The 20,795-nt window shown below is 25.7% G+C and overlaps 1 protein-coding gene and 1 long non-coding RNA gene across 6 annotated transcripts in view; one reads left to right on the top strand and one right to left on the bottom strand.

The window, feature by feature from the left end:
* LOC135928082 (ER membrane protein complex subunit 1-like) overlaps positions 1–20,795 on the bottom strand; it is an 86,381-nt gene that overhangs the window by 31,903 nt on the left and 33,683 nt on the right. Inside the window, exons 15-20 of the mRNA XM_065464417.1 lie at positions 13,229–13,430; positions 12,885–13,008; positions 12,376–12,576; positions 11,825–11,983; positions 11,587–11,721; positions 11,425–11,542 (exon numbers count right to left, since the gene is read on the bottom strand). Coding sequence (XP_065320489.1) covers positions 11,425–11,542; positions 11,587–11,721; positions 11,825–11,983; positions 12,376–12,576; positions 12,885–13,008; positions 13,229–13,430 — 939 coding nt within the window. The remainder of the gene's footprint in view (positions 1–11,424; positions 11,543–11,586; positions 11,722–11,824; positions 11,984–12,375; positions 12,577–12,884; positions 13,009–13,228; positions 13,431–20,795) is intronic.
* LOC135931807 (uncharacterized) lies at positions 3,676–5,022 on the top strand. Of its 5 annotated transcripts, none has more exons than XR_010573172.1 (5): positions 3,676–3,719; positions 3,760–3,861; positions 4,171–4,308; positions 4,484–4,695; positions 4,747–5,022. It is a non-coding gene; the product is annotated as an uncharacterized LOC135931807 (long non-coding RNA). The 5 variants fall into 5 exon arrangements; XR_010573171.1 differs by having other exon boundaries at positions 3,713–3,768; positions 3,812–3,861; XR_010573170.1 differs by lacking the exon at positions 3,760–3,861 and having other exon boundaries at positions 3,684–3,719.

Below are 20,795 nucleotides of genomic sequence, written 5' to 3'. Positions count from 1 at the left end.
TTATTACGTCTGAAAAAAGAAACCGTGACTCGTTACCTTTTTAAAAAAGGAAGCGCGTTACTGACTATTCCCAAAAGTAATAGGTTACTCGTTACTTAAAAAATTAAATATTATATACAAAAAAATATTTTTTTTTCCTACAATATATAATATAAATTAAACTATACAGAATGAATACATAATAAGATAAGATCTTTTTATAAAAAAAATTTATATATATATAATTATAATATAAATAAAATTATATAAAAATAATAATTTTTTATTTATTTTTAGCAACAATTGAATTTCGAAATTTTGATCATACAAACAAGAGCGGTTAATGCTCAACACAGCTTTTGCCGTGCTAAACACACGTTCAATTGGCGCAGAGGATGGGAGAGTTGTAATATATTTAATAAATAAAATTTAAATTCGGGGAATTTATTAGAAATATTAAAGAAATATCATTATTTTGAAAAAAGCTTAATAGATCGCCTTCACAAGGATCTTCATTCATTTCCTCATCAAAAAAATTTAACTTTATCAAAAAATATTCTGGTATGTCTGTTGGATAAAAGACTGCTCTTTCTTTAACAAATCTTTTCTCAAACTGGAAATAAGTTCTAGTATTCTTCCTTTGTTGACCTCTAATATGATCCAGGGCCAATCCAATTTAAACAGAGGGTGAAATATTGCTGATAGTATATACTCAACTTGATATATGTGTTTGAATCTATTGAAAATAAAAGAGAATCAAAATATAAATTGTAAGCAATATATGAACTGTATACCTTTTTTCTACGCCTTCCAGAATTGAATTAATAAGCGGCTTACAAAACTCGAAATTATTTAAAGCCATTTTTTAAATTTTAATATTATAATAGTTATCGTGAGTGAGATATCCCAAATGCATTTTTTTTTCATTCTCTAAAATTGAAAGAGCCATAGCAATCAGTTCCATAACCTATAAAATCATATTATACATATCATATTTCTTAATTAACAGCCAAACAATATTCACCAATGAACGACTTGTCGTTATTTGAAATTCTCTGTAATTCAGATTTATCACAAAATTCGTCAAATTTTTGGCAATTCTCCTTAATAAGACTTTAATTTCACGGAGTTATAAAAAAAGTTCCATTTTGTTATAACCGGTTTAATCAGATATCTTCCCATGTTTTCCTTAAAAATGGCTGCACAATTTGAAGATTATCCGTCTTTATTCCACAATAACCTACACTTAGAAAATGTAATTTTTGAAGTGGTTTTAAAATGGACATCGTTACCTGCCTTTCCAATGTCAACACTTATAATTAGTTTTAAAATGTGTGCTGAACAGGAATGATACTTAGGTAAGTATACAATACTATCATTAATATTTTGATTTTCAAATAGATCAAATAATGGCAGAGGAACTATTTTATCACTCGATTGCTCTCCTTGTTTATATACTCTAATGAATATATTATAATTTTTTATTTGAAAGCTTTTATATTTTCTAGCATTGTCGGTAATGTATTTGGTAAATTTATATCTAATATGTGGTAAAAATTTCAAAGATTATTTTTGCTAGATAATCAAATTTGTGTTTTTAATTTAGCCTTGCTGAAACCCTCTCAAGAGCGTCTTGGTGTAGCCAGTGTATCGTCACCCCTAAGTAAGAACTTTTTTTTAGGAGATAATATTATTAAATCTATAAAATATATATTTTATATACCAATGATAAGCTGACGAAGAATTCACAGTTGTACAGACAATTTTTGTGATACACAATAAATCCAATAATTTCTTTGCCATGGTGTCATATGCTTTTTAATTTTTAATACCAGGGTAGGCCTAGACATCACATTTTTAGTTGGCTGCAATTTTGATAATATTAATAAATGCAGTGCTTTCTACAAAATGGTTTTAATTCTTTAATTACAAAATTAAAAACTAATTCATCAACAGCTGACTGTGCTATATTTATCTTTGATGTAGATGAATTCTGCATCTCAATGAGCGTGAGCTGATTGGCTTCAATTTTTTTTTATTACTATTCAAATGTTCATTAAATACTTTCATTTTTGAGGAATTTACAGTCTATAATTTTTAGGCTTGGGCTCAGCCTTGAATTTTTTTTTATTTATAATTCCCCCGATATTATGAATATAAATAAATATCAAGTTTAATATCACCGATATCTATATTTTCCAAAAACTTTCATTTCTTCGATTTCTTAGGGCGGTATTTATTTTTGAAAAGATTTCATTCGCCCGCGATGATTCCTTTCCCATATTTCAATATCGAAGGGCCATTTGTGAACATTGAATTTGGCAAAATATTTACTCCTTCCCTCGATTAGCTACCAAGATCAAAATAAGAAAGGCCCTTTCACTAGGCAGTACTGGAGGATAAAGTATCCAGAGAACTAAGAAATTTCTTAATTTTTAATTAGGGATATCTTCATCAATAATTGTCGAAGCACAGAAATTGTTTCATATTCATTTAATTTGAAGCTTTGGCAGATTCTTTTTATTTGCTTCTTGCCAAATCATGCATCAAGGTTCTTAGGCCAATTCTTTTTTTGAATAAAGAATATATCGGAAAGAATTTCCGAAATAAAAAAAATAATTTTATTAAAATTTATTCAAGTCATTTTACCCTAGTTTTCAAATCTATTGATTAGACGGGACTAAATAATGCTTTCTAGAGAAATTATATAGATTTTATTTAAATAAAAAGTAAAAATAAACACTATTTATAATTTATTAATAGATATATATTTCTCATTCATTCATAGTAACATTTTAGTACAGTTTAACGTTTTACATGCTTGCGGCTAATGTTTCGAATACGGTTAGTAACAACTAGTTGATTATCACCAACTAAGGTTTATTTGTTATTCCTAATCAATAATCATGAAGACTGAAAGAGTCTAATTAGAATTATTTGGAGATAATATAGCGACTCCTTATAAGATTTTTATAATTATTATCTTGGGGCTGTTATAATATAATGGGTACATAAATATCGCGGCTTGGGGGTGTGCGTAGATTTTGGAAAGGGTATGCCTCCCATTAATTTTCTATAATGTAGATGCTGCCTACATAATATTTTATTATTGTCAACATGTTCCTAATGATTTATATTTTCAAATATCAATCAATTAAAAAAATGGTTCATTGGCAAATGGAGACCGAAGAAGCTGATAATATCCCAATTTATTTTTCTTTCAAGGTAAATTGATCGGTAGTAATTCTAACAACCATTTTATTTGAAAAGAACCGGTGTAACGTGTGAAAGTGATTACCGTGAGATTTCGAATTCTCACACCATCAAAATCTCACGGCTGACACCGTGTGAAAGTGATTTCATGAGATTTTGATTTTTATCGCTTCAAATACATTGGGGGCCATTTAAATCATCAAAATCTCACGGCTATTCAATATTTCAAAATCTCATGGATTTTTTCAAAATCTCATAGATATTTTTAAAATCTCATGGATTTTTTCAAAATCTCATAGATATTTTTAAAATCTCGCATTATTAATTTAAATATACTTTTAAAACGTCAGATTTGAATGAGGCTGTCAAATTAGAAATATTTCTATATAATACAATTTAATTTGAAATTCTTTTTTATTATGAAGTAAATTTTTAACAATATATTATTTATTTCAGAAATATTTTAGCTCAAATTATAATGATATATATGACTTCCTAAATAGAAAATCAATTATTCTATGGGGAAAGTAAATTTTAGATATGTCATGATTAATTTATTAAAATTAGCCATTATAAGTTTAATGCAATATATTATTTTTTAACATTGAAAAATGCCCAGGCCATTGATTATTATCTTTTTTTCATCTAAAATTAATTATAGCTGCAAATGTAAGTGTATATATATGTAAGAACATTTGATAAAATTTTACATATAGGCATTATTAAATGCTATTTTACAACTAAAATTTAATTTAGATTATCACATAAAGATGAAAAGTAAATGTTAGATACTTTTATTATAATGTATATTGGGCTTATAAATGGTTGCATAATTAATTTATTAAAGTTAGGTATTATAATATATACAACTAAAATTGTATGGCAAAATTAAGTGCAGTTTATTATTCTAGCCATTGATTATATATATTTTTTCTGCATCACAAATATTATAATATATATAATTTAATGATATTTTAGAAGAAAGAAAAGTTATACTGACAGGAGATGAACAAAAAAAAATAATTAAAACAATACATGAGGGGGGTGTATCTACAGTTGCAGGTATTGCTATGGGAGGGCATCTGGGGATTAAAACTAATCAAATAATAGCTAAAAGTAAAAATTTGCAATATTCTTTTAATTATTTTTTTTAAAGCTTTTATTGGTTGGGGAGCAATAAAAGTGTTTTATCAAATCCTGTGAGGCTTGTTAAAAATCAAGCAGTCGTTTTGATAAAACCTCAAATGTTTTACATATATTTGATTTATTTTTTAATTTATTACATATACAGAATTGGATGATGATATTTTGATAATAAATAAATTAGAAAATATCCCTAGATATTTTTTTCCTACAACAAAGGTATGGAAAAAATATCATGCTAAAATATATGGTCTAAAGCCTCCCAAACATTGTCGGGATGTAGAATGTAGACTATGGGAAACAACTTGGTGAACCCACCATCCTGGTGCAAATTGAAGGTGATGGGAATTGTTTTTATAGGTAAAACATATTAATATAAAATTTCATTTTATTCTACTTTATATAATTTAGGGCGATTAGTGTAGAGCTTACTGGAGCTCAAAATTCCCATGTTATTCTCAGGCAATGGTTGTCACAATTTACGCTAACATCCGAGATGGGAAAGGTAATTAAAAATTATCTTTACGACACGAACAAAAAAATAGACATAAAAACTTATGTCTTAAATAATGTAATGAAACAGCAGATATGGGCTTCTGACACAGAAGTCAGGGGGATGGCCACAATGTTAAATACGGCTATTTTTACTTATATAAAATATAATGATAATTTTGTATGGGCCCGATATGACCCTTTATATTCACGACAATATTAAAATATTTAATAATAATTTTATTTATATAAAAAATGGGGGGAGTCATTTTGAAAATGTTTTAGATTGTGATTTATCTTCCATCTAATCACTATTTATTATTTTTATTAAAAACAATTTTTTATATAAAAATATATAAATATATTTCATTCATATTATAATTTATCGCCTTATATATATATTTTTTATGAAAGTTGTAGTTTATAAATAATATTCAATTACATTCTGATATGCAATATATGATAATAATTATAGTTTTCCATGATGTTTTTATTAAATTTAAAATTATGTATAAATATTTATATCAATAAAGTTCTTCGTCTATTTTCTTATACCAAATAAAGTTTTATCTAATATTTGTGACCCAATTCAGTACAAAATAATATAGAAATGGATTATCTTTAAAACATTATATTAGGTAAACAAAATAAGCATTACGATTAAGCCATTTAGGCTAAGAATTTATCTTACTGTTTCTTTGCAGTGATTTTTAGAGGGTTGGGTAGAAAAGGCGGTTTGCCTCTAGTAAATTTTCTGTCATATATGAGCTTTGTCTAAATTAATATCTATGGAGAAGATGTACTTTGTATAAGAAATATCATGGGATCGGAGTATTTGGTTATTTTATAAATTTCATGTTGTGTAAAATAGCATGTTAGTAAGGATCTCTTCCCTACCTAAATATTGCTAAACTTTAATTATGATATTGATTGGAGCCTCCTATCAATAATCTGAACTAGAGGTCTGGATTGGGTGGTTTTTTTGCCCATACTTAAAAAAAAATATTTTCAACATTGGGCGAGAGGGTTAAAAAATTTGGGAGAATTTGATATTTTTCAAGCGAAATGAGCAGAACAGTAAATAGTTTTTCATAATATTCCATATTATATGTTTAATTAAAAATACATTAAAATAAATAAAGAGCCAAACCAGCCATAAAATAATTTTAAAACAAAATATATATAAAAAAAATTATAAGTGAGAGCGAGGGCAAGTTAAATAAATCTTTTCGCTAAAAACCCATCCATTACAGACCTCTAATCTGCATATCTTATCACACACTATTTGGTATGATATGCAGACTAAAAATATAAATTTAAAACTATAGAGAGGCGGCGACTATTTAGATAAGATAGATAAAAAAAAAACAATTATAATAAATTTACGCTACATGGATTTGAACCCGCATTTTGAGGATAGGTAATGTAAGTCTTACTAACTAGATTACCCACCACACCTTTTAATTTATAATTTTATTTGTTATATATAATCTACTTTTTAATTAAATTTATATATATCAAAAAGAGAAATTTTATTATATTGTTAACTTTAATGATGTTAAAATAAAGATGAGCTCTTGAAATGAAACAATATATATTTTACAAAGCATTACTAAAATATTATTTTAAAACATAGATTATAATTAAATAGTTAGGTGTGATACCATTATTGTCTCTATATTATATTTTATATCCTTAACTTTAATGATGTTCCTTGATTTTGCAACTCTCATTATTCGACTTAATGATCTTAAAAAAATAAAGATGAGTTCTTAAAATGAAACGATATATATCTTGCAAAGCATTATTAAAATATTATTCTAACATAGATTATAATTTAACAGTCAGGTTTTATACCATTATTGTCTCTATATTATATTATCATTTAAATTCATGTCATGAAAATTTTTGCTTTAGATTTATCGCTTCAAAAACATTGGGGGCCATTATCATCAAAATCTCACAACCCATCCGTGTGAAAGTGATTGCGTGAGATTTCAAAATCTCACAGATCACTTTCACACGTTACACCGGGTAAGAATCGAAAAAAAATTGTTTAAACATAAAAATATGCTCATTGGATTCTTGTTTAATACTCATAATCTAAATTTATCTACAAATTTAAAAGCACAATATAATACTATAACCAGTGGTTTGAAACCAGAACCTGCCCAAATCTAAGAAATGGAACGAGTACCTAGAATCTTTTTTTAATAATTATAGGAATTGGCTCTAACAAAAGTACAAGTAATTTCATTGTTTAAAATGTTGTGATTCAATTTAAGAGGCTTTATTTATTTAAAAAATTATTTATTGCTTTAACATAATTTGGAACCAGAACCCTTGAAATCGCGTCAAATTTAAGAACGGGAAACAGAAGCGGCTTTTCAAAATTTTAGAAAATCATAACCAACTTTTTGAAAATATTTAGAACCGGAACCCAAACACTGATTTTAAATTAAACGAATTTAAAAATAATTCATTCAGATTAAAAAGGTTCAATAATCCCAAATCATTAATTAAATTTTACGCCCATATTCTAAAAATATTAGAAGACATGTAAGTGTAGATTTGTTTTAGAGCCAAAATCGACGAGGGAGAAATTTGAACTCTAGCATCTCTCAAATTATTCCTCGATGAATTTAATAACATTGAAAGCTTATAATATCTAACATAATCAAGTATGTTAAGAGAGTATTCTTATAACTTGCATATATTTTATCATCACTAAGAATTAGGTTATCTGAAAAATACCTTAAATAATATACTTTATCATAAGATTAAATAAACAAATATTTAAATTGTTCATTTTATAAAAAAATATTTTATGGCTCGATGTAAATTTATATTTAATAAATTTGATTAAATCTAAAGCCTTTTTAGGACCAGTTCTGTGAACTAATCTCTTGAAAAAAATAGCCTTGATTTCTATTGAAGTGAGATAAATCGCCCTTTTCCCAGGTCTTGCAGACACTTAATACTTATTAATTTTTTAATTCAGACACAAATAGTGTTTGCGAAATCGGCTAATTTTAGCCGACTACAAACGGCTTAGACGAGATTTTAGGGAAAAAATCGGCTAAGTCTAATCAGGCTAGATATGAAATCGGCTAATCGTCAGTCAACGTATGCCTAGCATTAATTATTAATTATTTATTTTTAGTATAATTTATTTTATTTATATAATTATTCTCAACAAAAAACATATGATATGATCTAATATTTTTTATTTATATTATATTATGAAAATGGATTAATTTATTTGATGTTTTTTTAATATAAAAAAATGATATTCTGCTATTGTAATATTATTTTTGTTTCAATTTATTAGTGATTTCCCAAATTTTAAGTAAAAAAAATTTTTTGAAGTTGAAAAAGATTTTTGAATATATTTTGATTTGATAAGAATTTTAAATCTTCTTTGTAAATAAATCTTTTTGAGAAATTTTTTTATTATAAATAACAATCTTTTATAATTTTTTTTTCATATTTGTAAAATTATCTATTTTTTTAGTATATTAAAAGAGGTGGTTTTTTCTAAATAATCTTTTTTTAAATATTTATATTAAACTTTTTTATGTTATTTTATATGATCTTTAAAAGGATAATATTTTATTGTGACAATTGTCATATTCGTTATTTTTTAACATTTTTGAAATTTTTTGACACAAAAGGGTAAAAATATAATTTATATTGTAAGGATGTTAAATTATAAATTCAATGAAGATGTTCCTTGGAAAAATGACAATTATCACAATCGGCATTTTTAAACATATTAGATTTTTTTACGCTAATGGGCAAAAATATGTATTTTTAAACAGGGATGTGAACCCGAACCCGGACCCTCGTATTTTGGCTGTACCAGAACCCAGACCATTTTTTAAAGTGGAGGGTCCAAGGGTTCTAAGTGTCATAAAAATTTTTTACAAATTTTAAAAATATAAAATTTTTTAAATTTTATTAATTTTTTTCGTGGAATCATTTATTTTATCTTCGCGTTTTTCTTTCAACTTCCTTCCTGGACTTACATTTTATTTAGAGATTGATATCATAAATTATTTTATAGTAGGTAATAGTATTTTATTATGTAAATATATTAATAGACTTCCCCATAAATATATATTGCAGCCCATACTCTACAATTGGCTATTAATGATTGCCTAAAAAATAATCACTTTAAAACTATTGATAAAGCAGGGGATATTGCAAAATTTTTAAGAATTCCCACAATTGTAGGAATATTAAAATCAATGAAAAGGTGAATGGCAATATTAGATAGAACAACACGTTGGTCCTCAATTTATACGATGCTAGAACGATTAATAAGTTTGAAAGATTTCTGTAATGATTTTATTATAGGAGTATATGAAGTCATTTTGTCGCAAGATGATTGGTGCCAAATAAAGGACCTTACTAGTGTATTAGTTCCTTTAAAAATAACAACATTAAGATTACAATCAGAACAATTATGTTTGTCTGATTTTTATGGCATATGGATTAGATGCCGATTAGATTTAGAAAGATTTACTAGTCCTTTTTGATACGAAATATTAGAAAACATGAAAATTCAAGAGCAACAATATTTGCAAAATAGTGTTGTATACGCTTCTATACATTTAGACTTCAATATCAAGTTTTATTGAGTATTGAGAAAATACAAATGGCTAAAGGCCATCTTAAGGAATTATGGCATACGCAAAACTCCATTATCTACAATATATTGGAGGCTACTACAATAATACCTACTGATTGTAGTGATAATAATGATAATGATTTGAATTATAATTTAACATCTTTACAATAAAAGTTTTATATAACTATTTTTAAAAAACTATTTCCACTTCTTATAATATACTTAATAAAATAGATAATTTTACAAAAAGAATATAAAAAAATTATAAAAGATCACAAAAAATTTCTTCAAAAAAGATATATTTACGAAGAAGATTCATTCTTATCAAATCAAAATATGTAATTTTTGGCGTGAAAATCACTAATAAATTGTAACAAAAATAATATTACAATAGCGATCATTTTTTTTATTAAAAAAATAAATAAGTCCATTTTCATAATATAATATAATCATATTTCCTTTCATTTCATTTCATTTCATAATATAATATAAATAAAAAATATTAGATCATATTAGTGTTTCGTTTTTTTTAAAAAAATGATGAACTTTATTTTTGACGAACTTTGAACGTGAACGCGTTACTTTTTTTTTGACGAACGCGTTCGAATTTAACGTTCGTTCAATTTAAATAAACATTTTATTTTTATTTAAATTTAATATTAATCCGAATTTTTTAAGAAAAAGTCTCATATTTTTAATCAGCTGTTTTTCCTCTTTTACATTTCAATTTTTTTTAACACGCCATTATTATAGTTTATTAATTTGAATATTATTGTATATATTTTAATTTAATAGATTAATATACGCATGGATATTATTATTTCATCATCTCTGATTCTAAAAATTCAAAATCAGATGAATTAACATCACCATGACCTAAATATGATAAATATTTTACAGTAACATGTATATTACCAAATGTAAAATGTGCCACAAACGTATTATATCTGTTACAAAATCTTCAAGTTCCATTTTAAAACGACATTTGACCTAAAATATGGTCAACCCTTGATAGACGCAATTTAAATGAGATTAATATATGGTATTTACCTTTCACTATCAAATTAATTACATATATTTTTTTAAGATTAGAACATATATATGAAGATCAATATGTTCTTTCGGCAATTATACAACCAATATTCAAGCCTCAATGGCCATGGATAAAACTTCCATAGACCCTAAAACCCTAAAAATGAGAATGCAAAACTGTTAATTTAGAGATATCCTTTTTTTGGTGAGGAAGTAGCGGATGAATTGGAGGAGGCTAACTTATCTATTTTTTGAAACAAAGGACAAAAAAAATGAATGTTTTTAATAAATTCCCCGCGTTAAAAGAGTTGTTTAATAAGTATAACACCGCAATCCTCTCATCTGCCTCTGTAGAGCGTGTTTTTAATATAGTTAATGTCGACTGCCAAGCATTTCTGTTTATCAGATGAAAATTTTGAAAAACAATTGTCATTAAAAATTAATAAGAAAAATTTTTTATAAATAAAAATATCTTTTATTCGCTATATTATATTGCAATAATTATATTATCAAAAAAAACTATATTATTTTTTAGCATGGCTAATAATAATGTGTTAAAATATATAAGACATATTAAATTATATTTAAAAAAAAATTATCATAAAATTTTGAACGAACGTGAATGCATTTCTCTTTTTTGAAAGTGAACGCGAACGTGCTCGATTTATGACAATGAACGTTGAACGCGTTCGATTTTTCTAATGTTTACAGCACTAGACCATATCATATGTTTTTTGGTTGATAATAATAAAATATTTAAATATAAATAAAATAAATAATTTTACTAAAAATAAATAATAATTAATGCTAGGCACATTTTACGGAACGCTGAAAGACGATTAGCCGATGTAGAATTTTTGACTAATTAAATTATAGCCGATTTTATGCAACACTAGGCCAAATGATAAAATAAAATATTGATATCAACTCACCATTAGGTTTTTTAGACGTTATGGATAATACCCTTTGACCGGGAAAGAAAAATAAATTAAGATTCCATATGGGCCAGGCAACGAAAATAATCGATGAGGTTTGATTCTCGATTTCATCCTAGATATAAAAAAATAGGGGCATTATTATTAATAAAAAATTACTATAAGGTGTGATTTTTGTGGTGAGCCCAGTTTAAACCCGGTTATGACACCATTCGAGGGTTCGGTCGTGTAAATGTAAATTTTGTCTATATAATCTTTAACGAAGTTGACTAGATTGGGTGGATATACGTGCACCTAAAAATAAAAAACATGATTTTTTAAAAGTAATAAAGTATTGTATATTGTTTTGAGTTTGAGGCATACATTCATCAAGAAAATAATATATGGTATATAAAACTTTGTATTTCTCATCCAAAATTATCACAGGCTTAACGAATTCTGACTCAACTGATGAAACTGATAATTGCATGGCTTGTTTGATATCGAAATCGAAAGATAAATCGTCGATTATGTATCCTGATATAGGATTAAAACACACGAGACGAGTTGAAATGTTCTAAAATAGTTCAAAAAAATTATATAATATTTATTATTTTTTCCCCCTTTTAAACTTTTTTTCGGTACTGCATATTTTATCTGCTAACGCTATTTAATCTTTAAGAAAAATATGAACAAGATTTAAATCTAGATCTGTGGTGTGCAATTAAGGCACACTGATGACGTGATCCAATCTAGTTTTTAAAATCTGTTATTTATTAGTATTTATATTATCAAATTATGGATGTTTAATAAATTAGATTTTGTTGTATGAATATTTGTCTATACGAATACAAAATACACCGAAATTGCTAGGATTAAATACCCAATCAATCCTCTATCTATTTTTTTTGGATGAAATTAAGTTATTAAAAAATGATAACAAACTAGATAATGAATCACAGAAATTACTTTTGAATCTCGACCTATGATGATAGCTTTAGGCATGGAAGGAAAGTGAGAGCTGCTCCTGAGTAGATAAAACAAAAATTGGCCCTCATCCCCTTTTATATTTTTCCGGTCAGGTACATTTAAAGCATACTGGAATGGAATCATATATCTGAGCTGGATTGAATATAGTATTTTACCAGTTTGGCTATCCAGAGCAAATATCTAAGCATTGTTTGATATAAAACTATTAAATAATTGGTCCTGAAGATTCAATCAGCTAGCATAAAATTTTAAATATAAGGTAACTTTCAAGAGGTAATGGTCATTAAGCAGAACAATATCGTAATTCTATAAAAGAGTGTTATTTTGGAACAAAAGTTAACTAAGAAGTAGATAAATATCAAACTCTAAAAGGTGGATACATTCTAGATTAGTAGCTTAAAATGAGTTTACGAGGAAAGTTAACTTAGTAGATAAACTTTCGCTTACACCACATATGATAACAATTTTAAAAAAGATTTCGCTTTTACTTTTGATATTTTAGTAGTAACTAAGATGAGTTTTCTCAAGTTAAATTGGTCCCGGTAAAGATTAAAGGGTTTGTCATTTGCCGAAGGGAAATACTGGGCGAACTTTAAATCTTTTTTGACGTATCTTTCGTTATTATTGGGAAAAAAATCACATTTAATAATTATATATAAGTGGATTATTTATTATTTTGTGATTAATCATTTTTAATTGTTTCTAATATATAAGAAATATATGTTGTATAAAACTAAATAACATTGCATGAAACTATATTTAAAAAAATTTTATATAAAGAATAAAAATTCTTACGATTACAAAATTTTATAACAGATAATTTACAACTTACGGGGAAAAAACGGGATGTTCCTTATGCTTATTAAGCTTTCTGGTAAGCCAATCAGCTGTAAAACCACCACCGGCAATGATATTCGAGTACAATTTGGAGGAAGATATAGCGTACAAGGTTTTGGATATTTCGTCAAAAATTTCGATTACTTGGTAGTAGATCCTGCACAGTATTCTGAAAGGAATGAAGGGATGCTTCACGCCTAATAACAACAAAAAAATTTTGTTACATTAGTGCTAGATAAACTTGCAAAATTCATAAAAATGCCTTTAACTTTTTTCGGAATTTATATATTTATTTGACTTTTTCTAAAAATTCCTTATAATATTTTTTATAATTTAAAATTTTATTTAAACCAACTTTTCAAGGAAATAAATTATATCAAGTCAATTAATTTTTATGAAATAAAAACAAATATATATATAAAAAAAGAAATATCACGATTATAAAAATAATGACCAACAACCAACAAAGAAAATGTAAAAATTAATAATAGTCATCCTCCTCCGGTGACGGTCAGGAATCTTTAAATAATTTAAAATTATATTTATTGTTTGATCAAAAAGGGCCTCGAAGTTGTTTTAGGGCTCTTTTGGCTGATGAGAATTGTGGATTTCGCCTCTTTTCCTAATGGCTGATACTATCCAATACTCTTGCGAAGACCATTAAAAATGAATCAATAGCTTCAGACATTTCATCTATGATTATTTTGATAGAAGACTTTAATAAAATATTAGCTCGAGGTTTGGAAGGCAGTTAATTGAAAATTACGGCTGTAACAGGATAATTTTGTCCATTGTTTAAAAAAAAACATTTTAAAGCACTTGCTGTTGAAATTATTTTTTTATAAATAATATTGGCCAAAGATTCACCTGAATATTGTTTTCTATTGAAATTTATTCTTATAGCAAAAATGTAAATAATTATTCAAATAAATAAAATTTTTCAAATATATTTTATAAAAATAAGTGGTATTATATGGATAGCACCTCCCCTTACCCATATCAGGATATTCATTAATAAAATAAAATACGTTCCTTCTAAGTTCCAACCAGTGGAGTAGACAAGGGGGGAGTGGGGGGTTGGGGTTGACCCCCCCCCATAACCAATGAAAAAAAATTTATTTTTTTTTCTTATTGCGAATAATTTTATTAATCTATAAATAAAATCATATACGATATGAAAATGAAATATATTTAAAAAAACAATTAAGAATTTTCAATTTTAAATGATAACATGGTTTAAAAATATATATTAAAAATTATATGTAAAATATTAAATAACAATAATAATATATTGCAAATTTTTTCTCGCATAGTTAAATTAGATGTTTATAAATTTAATAATAAAATTTATATTGTCAAACTAATTTAGATAGTTTTAAAAATTTTAATTAATTTTTAAATAAAAGAAAAATCATTTAATTTGGTAAATATAATGAGAAAGTAAAAGTGATCGCTAATATGTTTGGGATTAAATGTTTTAAACATAGAGTAGTTTCTAGAGAGTCCAATCGCTTAAACATTGATGCATATACGATTGAGGATTTTTATAAAATAAATATTTTTACTCCCCTTATTGATACATTTTTATTTCAATAAAAGGAAAGATTTATTAGTCATAATTTTATTTTAAACAACTTTTATTTCAATAAAAGGAAAGATTTATTAGTCATAATTTTATTTTAAACAACTTTTATTTTCTTATGCCGGTTGAGTCTAAATACACTTGAAACGCGAGAGGATATTAAGAAAATCTCAGAGTTTTATTCTGATGAATTATCAGGATCGTATGATAACTAACTTTGTGATGTTGAATTTAGGTATAAAAATTTTGACAGAATAGAGTACTCTTTGAGACCAAAATATGCTTTGCAGTCCTTTCCATGTATAATTGCACTTTAGATTCCCTGCCTAATATCAAAACATTGCTTATTATTTTAGTTACCTTCCCGTTTAGCACCTTCACTAAAGAAAGGTCTTTTTCAACTTTGAAAAGGTTAAAAACCTATTTAAGAATAGAACCGGTGAAAGCCGTTTAAATGGATTCGCAATATTAAATATTTATAAGGAGATTATTCCAGATAAAAATTTGATTCTAGATATAAGTCAAATCTCAAAGAGAAGTAGACCTCTCTTTATAAATTCAATTCTTAAAATTGCTATATTATTATATGTTCTTAGTCATAAAATTTTTATATTCAAAACGTAATTATAATGAATTCTTAGTCATTATATTTATATATTATACTATTTTTAATAAAAATATTGCATTTGCACTAAGATTTAGTGATCTTCATCGGGCCTAATTTTTCAAGCCTGGCCCGGTGTAACGTGTGAAAATGATTACCGTGAGATTTCGAATTTTCACACCATCAAAATCTCACGGCTGACACCGTGTGAAAGTGATTTCATGAGATTTTGATTTTTATCGCTTCAAATACATTGGGGGCCATTTAAATCATCAAAATCTCACGGCTATTCAATATTTCAAAATCTCATAGATATTTTTAAAATCTCGCATTATTAATTTAAATATACTTTTAAAACGTCAGATTTGAATGAGGCTGTCAAATTAGAAATATTTCTATATAATACAATTTAATTTGAAATTCTTTTTCATTATGAAGTAAATTTTTAACAATATATTTTTTATTTCAGAAATATTTTAGCTCAAATTATAATGATATATATGACTTCCTAAAATGTTCTAACACCGCCTTCAAGATTATAGAAAATCAATTATTCTATGGGGAAAGTAAATTTTAGATATGTCATGATTAATTTATTAAAATTAGCCATTATAAGTTTAATGCAATATATTATTTTTTAACATTGAAAAATGTTCAGGCCATTGATTATTATCTTTTTTTCATCTAAAATTAATTATAGCTGCAAATGTAAGTGTATATATATATATATATATGTAAGAACATTTGATAAAATTTTACATATAGGCATTATTAAATGCTATTTTACAACTAAAATTTAATTTAGATTATCACATAGAGATGGTCTAAGTCCTCCCAAACGATGTCGGGATGTAGACTATGGGAAACAACTTGGTGAACCCACCATCCTGGTGCAAATTGAAGGTGATAGAAATTGTTTTTATAGGTAAAACATATTAATATAAAATTTCATTTTATTCTACTTTATATAATTTAGGGCGATTAGTGTAGAGCTTACTGGAGCTCAAAATTCCCATGTTATTCTCAGGCAATGGTTGGCACAATTTATGCTAACATCCGAGATGGGAAAGATAATTGAAAATTATCTTTAAGACACGAACATAAAAACTTATGTCTTAAATAATTTAATGACACAGCAGATATGGGCTTCTGACACAGAAGTCAGGGCGATGGGCACAATGTTAAATACCGCTATTTTTACTTATATAAAATATAATGATAATTTTGTATGGGCCCGATATGACCCATTTTATATTCGCGACAATATTAAAATATTTAATAATAATTTTATTTATATAAAAAATGGGGGGAGTCATTTTGAAAATGTTTTAGATTGTGATTTATCTTCCATCTAATCACTATTTATTATTTTTATTAAAAAAAAATTTTTATATAAAAATATATAAATATATTTCATTCATATTATAATTTATCGCCTTATATATATATTTTTTATGAAAGTTGTAGTTTATAAATAATATTCAATTACATTCTGATATGCAATATATGATAATAATTATATTTTTCCATGATGTTTTTATTAAATTTAAAATTATGTATAAATATTTATATCAATAAAGTTCTTCGTCTATTTTCTTATACCAAATAAAGTTTTATCTAATATTTGTGACCCAATTCAGTACAAAATAATATAAAGATGGATTATCTTTAAAACATTATATTAGGTAAACAAAATAAGCATTACGATTAAGCCATTTAGGCTAAGAATTTATCTTACTGTTTCTTTGCAGTGATTTTTAAAGGGTTGGGTAGAAAAGGCGGTTTGCCTCTAGTAAATTTTCTGTCATATATGAGCTTTGTCTAAATTAATGTCTATCGAGAAGATGTACTTTGTATAAGAAATATCATGGGATCGGAGTATTTGGTTATTTTATAAATTTCATGTTGTGTAAATTAGCATGTTAGTAAGGATCTCTTCCCTACCTAAATATTGCTAAACTTTAATTATGATATTGATTGGAGCCTCCTATCAATAATCTGAACTAGAGGTATGGATTGGGTGGTTTTTTCGCCCGTACTTTAAAAAAAATATTTTCAACATTGGGCGAGAGGGTTAAAAAATTTGGGAGAATTTGATATTTTTCAGGCGAAATGAGCAGAACAGTAAATAGTTTTTCATAATATTCCATGTTATATGTTTAATTAAAAATACATTAAAAAGAGCCAAACCAGCCATAAAATAATTTTAAAACAAAATATATATAAAAAAAATTATAAGTGAGAGCGAGGGCAGGTTAAATAAATCTTTTCGCAAAACCCGCCCATTACAGACCTCTAATCTGCATATCTTATCACACACTATTTGGTATGATATGCAGACTAAAAATATAAATTTAAAACTATAGAGAAGCGGCGACTATTTAGATAAGATAGATAAAAAAACAATTTAAATAAAAAATGTACGCTACATGGATTTGAACCCGCATTTTGAGGATAGGTAATGTAAGTCTTACTAACTAGACTATCCACCACACCTTGTAATGCCTAATTTTATTTGTTATATATAATCTACTTTTTAATTAAATTTATATATATCAAAAAGAGAAATTTTATTATATTGTTAACTTTAATGATATTAAAATAAAGATGAGCTCTTGAAATGAAACAATATATATTTTACAAAGCATTACTAAAATATTATTTTAAAACATAGATTATAATTAAATAAGTTAGGTGTGATACCATTATTGTCTCTATACTATATTTTATATCCTTAACTTTAATGATGTTCCTTGATTTTACAGCTCTCGTTATTCGACTTAATGATCTTAAAAAAATAAAGATGAGTTCTTAAAATGAAACGATATATATCTTGCAAAGCATTATTAAAATATTATTCTAATAGATTATAATTTAACAGTTAGGTTTTATACCATTATTGTCTCTATATTATATTATCATTTAAATTCATGTCATTAAAATTTTTGCTTTAGATTTATCGCTTCAAAAACATCGGGAGCCATTATCATCAAAATCTCACAACCCATCCGTGTGAAAGTGATTGCGTGAGATTTCGAAATCTCACAGATCACTTTCACACGTTACACCGGCCCAAATTTTTTTAAAAAGTTTTGCTACCAGAACCAGAAATTTTTTTAAAGTTTTGTCGGCCTGGCCCGAATTTATTTAAATATAAAAATTCATTTTTATGAATACTCAAAATAAAAGATATATGTTATATGGCATCTAGTTTTCATAAATAAAATCAAATATTTTTGTTTTACATAAAAAATTTAACATAAAATTGATATATTTAGATATATTTAAAAAAATTTCAAAGGCGACCCAACCCGGCCCGAATTTGTTTTAAAAATATTAGGCCCGAACCCGATTTTCCTACTTTTGCAGATCTCCTATAAGAAATATTTATGTTTTATTAATATACTCATTTCATTTATATTAATTATAATTGTTGAATTATATATTTTTAAATACCGTACAAGAATTACTCATATTTTATTGCAATTTTATTTTTTTTAAATATAGTTATTTAGAATAAATTTTTAATATAAAATTTCTACATTTTGAAATTTATTTTATTGTATATTATCATTAAAATATATACATAGTTAAATAAAGGGATGTTATTTATACTAAAGTGTTTAAATAAAATCTATAATGAAATTCTCTGCAAAATTTTGTTATATGCAAAAATTTAATTAAAATGATTATTTTTAACATAGAATAAGATATATTGAGTGATCATAAAAAATGGGGGGTTTGAGGGGGGGGGGCAATTTTATTCTTCTTTCTATACAGAATGGATTCAATTAATTTACAATTGAATAAACATTGATAAAATTTTCAGAATATTGCTTTCAGTCGCGTATTAATCATAAATTTGGCCAAAATTTTGTTACTAATATTTTTTTTCATTTATGCTGGCTACTATAGTGGTTAGACACTAATAAAGCACAAAATATTGGCAAATTTTTAAAATGCGGTTTGGAGGCGAAGCCCCCCCTCCCATTTAAACCCCCCATGCTAGCTACACCACTGGTTCCAACTAATTATGCACATGCGCTTTACATTTTTTTAATTAATATTTTTTTATATTAATGAACAAATTTTCTTTTAGTATTTTCAACATAACACAAAGATGGTCTTTTTAAAGCATAAAATTACTTGTAAACCTCCTTTAAAAGAATTTGATTCTATATTAATTTCCAAATCTTATAAGGCAAAATTACAATCACAACTTTCTATTTAGTCAAAAATAAGTTTATAGATATTCTTTTTATTAAAAAAGCTTATTTCGATTATTTTATGATATAATTTTATGCAATATCATTGATGCACAAAATTATTTTAAGCAAATAAATTCGCAAATTTTAAAAATAATTTTATATTCAACTGATTTTTATTGAATAAATTTTAAGTTTAGTGCAATTCATTTAATGAATTCGTTTAAATAAGAATTTGTTCGAAAAAATGGTAAAAATAAGGGTATTGATCATTTTTTTCTATGATGTTCGAATCGAATGGAAATATATCAAATATTGTTTATGTATTTGGGCTCTAATAAGAGTTTCAATTCGAAAACGACGGCAGACCCTATATATATAAAATTATATTTTGGTGTTTTTAATAAAAGTCTTCTAAGTATTAAGTTTAACTTCGTAAATAGTTTCCAATTAATATTATAGTGCCTGAAAGGGTTGAGGTAGTTTTCTCTTTTATTTAAAATATACCTGTAATTAACCAAAAAAATAACCTGCAATAGCCATTTTATGACCTTTATAAAGTTTTCACTTAAAGGAGTGGAGGTTTTCTAGGACTCTAAAAAATCTGTCCTTCCAGTAGAAAGTATGTAGTATTGTTGGATGGTGGGTGTTCTGACGCAAACACACTGTAGTTATGCCATTGATCTACAATATTAATCGATATTTAATTCCTCTTTTTAAAAAGCTTTTAATTTATAGATTTCCGTACATTACTTAGTTTTCATTTCTTATAATTTCTATTTTTTCTAAACTAAAAAAAACAACTTTTCATAGTCAATTTGTAGTTATGTTCAAACCCAGTGAAGCTGACTGTGCATTTTTGAACAAAATATAACTATATTTCATGGCCTGTGCAAACATAATAAATCACTTTATATTCCATAATTTAATATTTATATTATATCAAATCTTCATTTAAAATGGAATAATTTATGAAATTTTTACAAAAATTACAAGAATTCAAATAAAAAATGTTAATTACTTTTTATTTAAGTTTATATTACACTTATGAGACTTTATTATGAAGAAGTATAATTGTGAATAGGGAAAAATTGCTTGGCATAATAAGTTGAATAACAAGAAATATTAATTGCATAAGGTAATATAATTTGAATTGTATCAAAACAAAAAA

Source organism: Gordionus sp. m RMFG-2023, chromosome 1, assembly GCF_954871325.1.
Source record: "Gordionus sp. m RMFG-2023 chromosome 1, tfGorSpeb1-WG-v2, whole genome shotgun sequence".
NCBI classification, from domain to species: domain Eukaryota; kingdom Metazoa; phylum Nematomorpha; class Gordioida; order Chordodea; family Parachordodidae; genus Gordionus; species Gordionus sp. m RMFG-2023.
The sequence above is the reverse complement of the archived record's forward strand: the minus strand, read 5'-3'. Positions and strand labels throughout refer to the sequence as shown.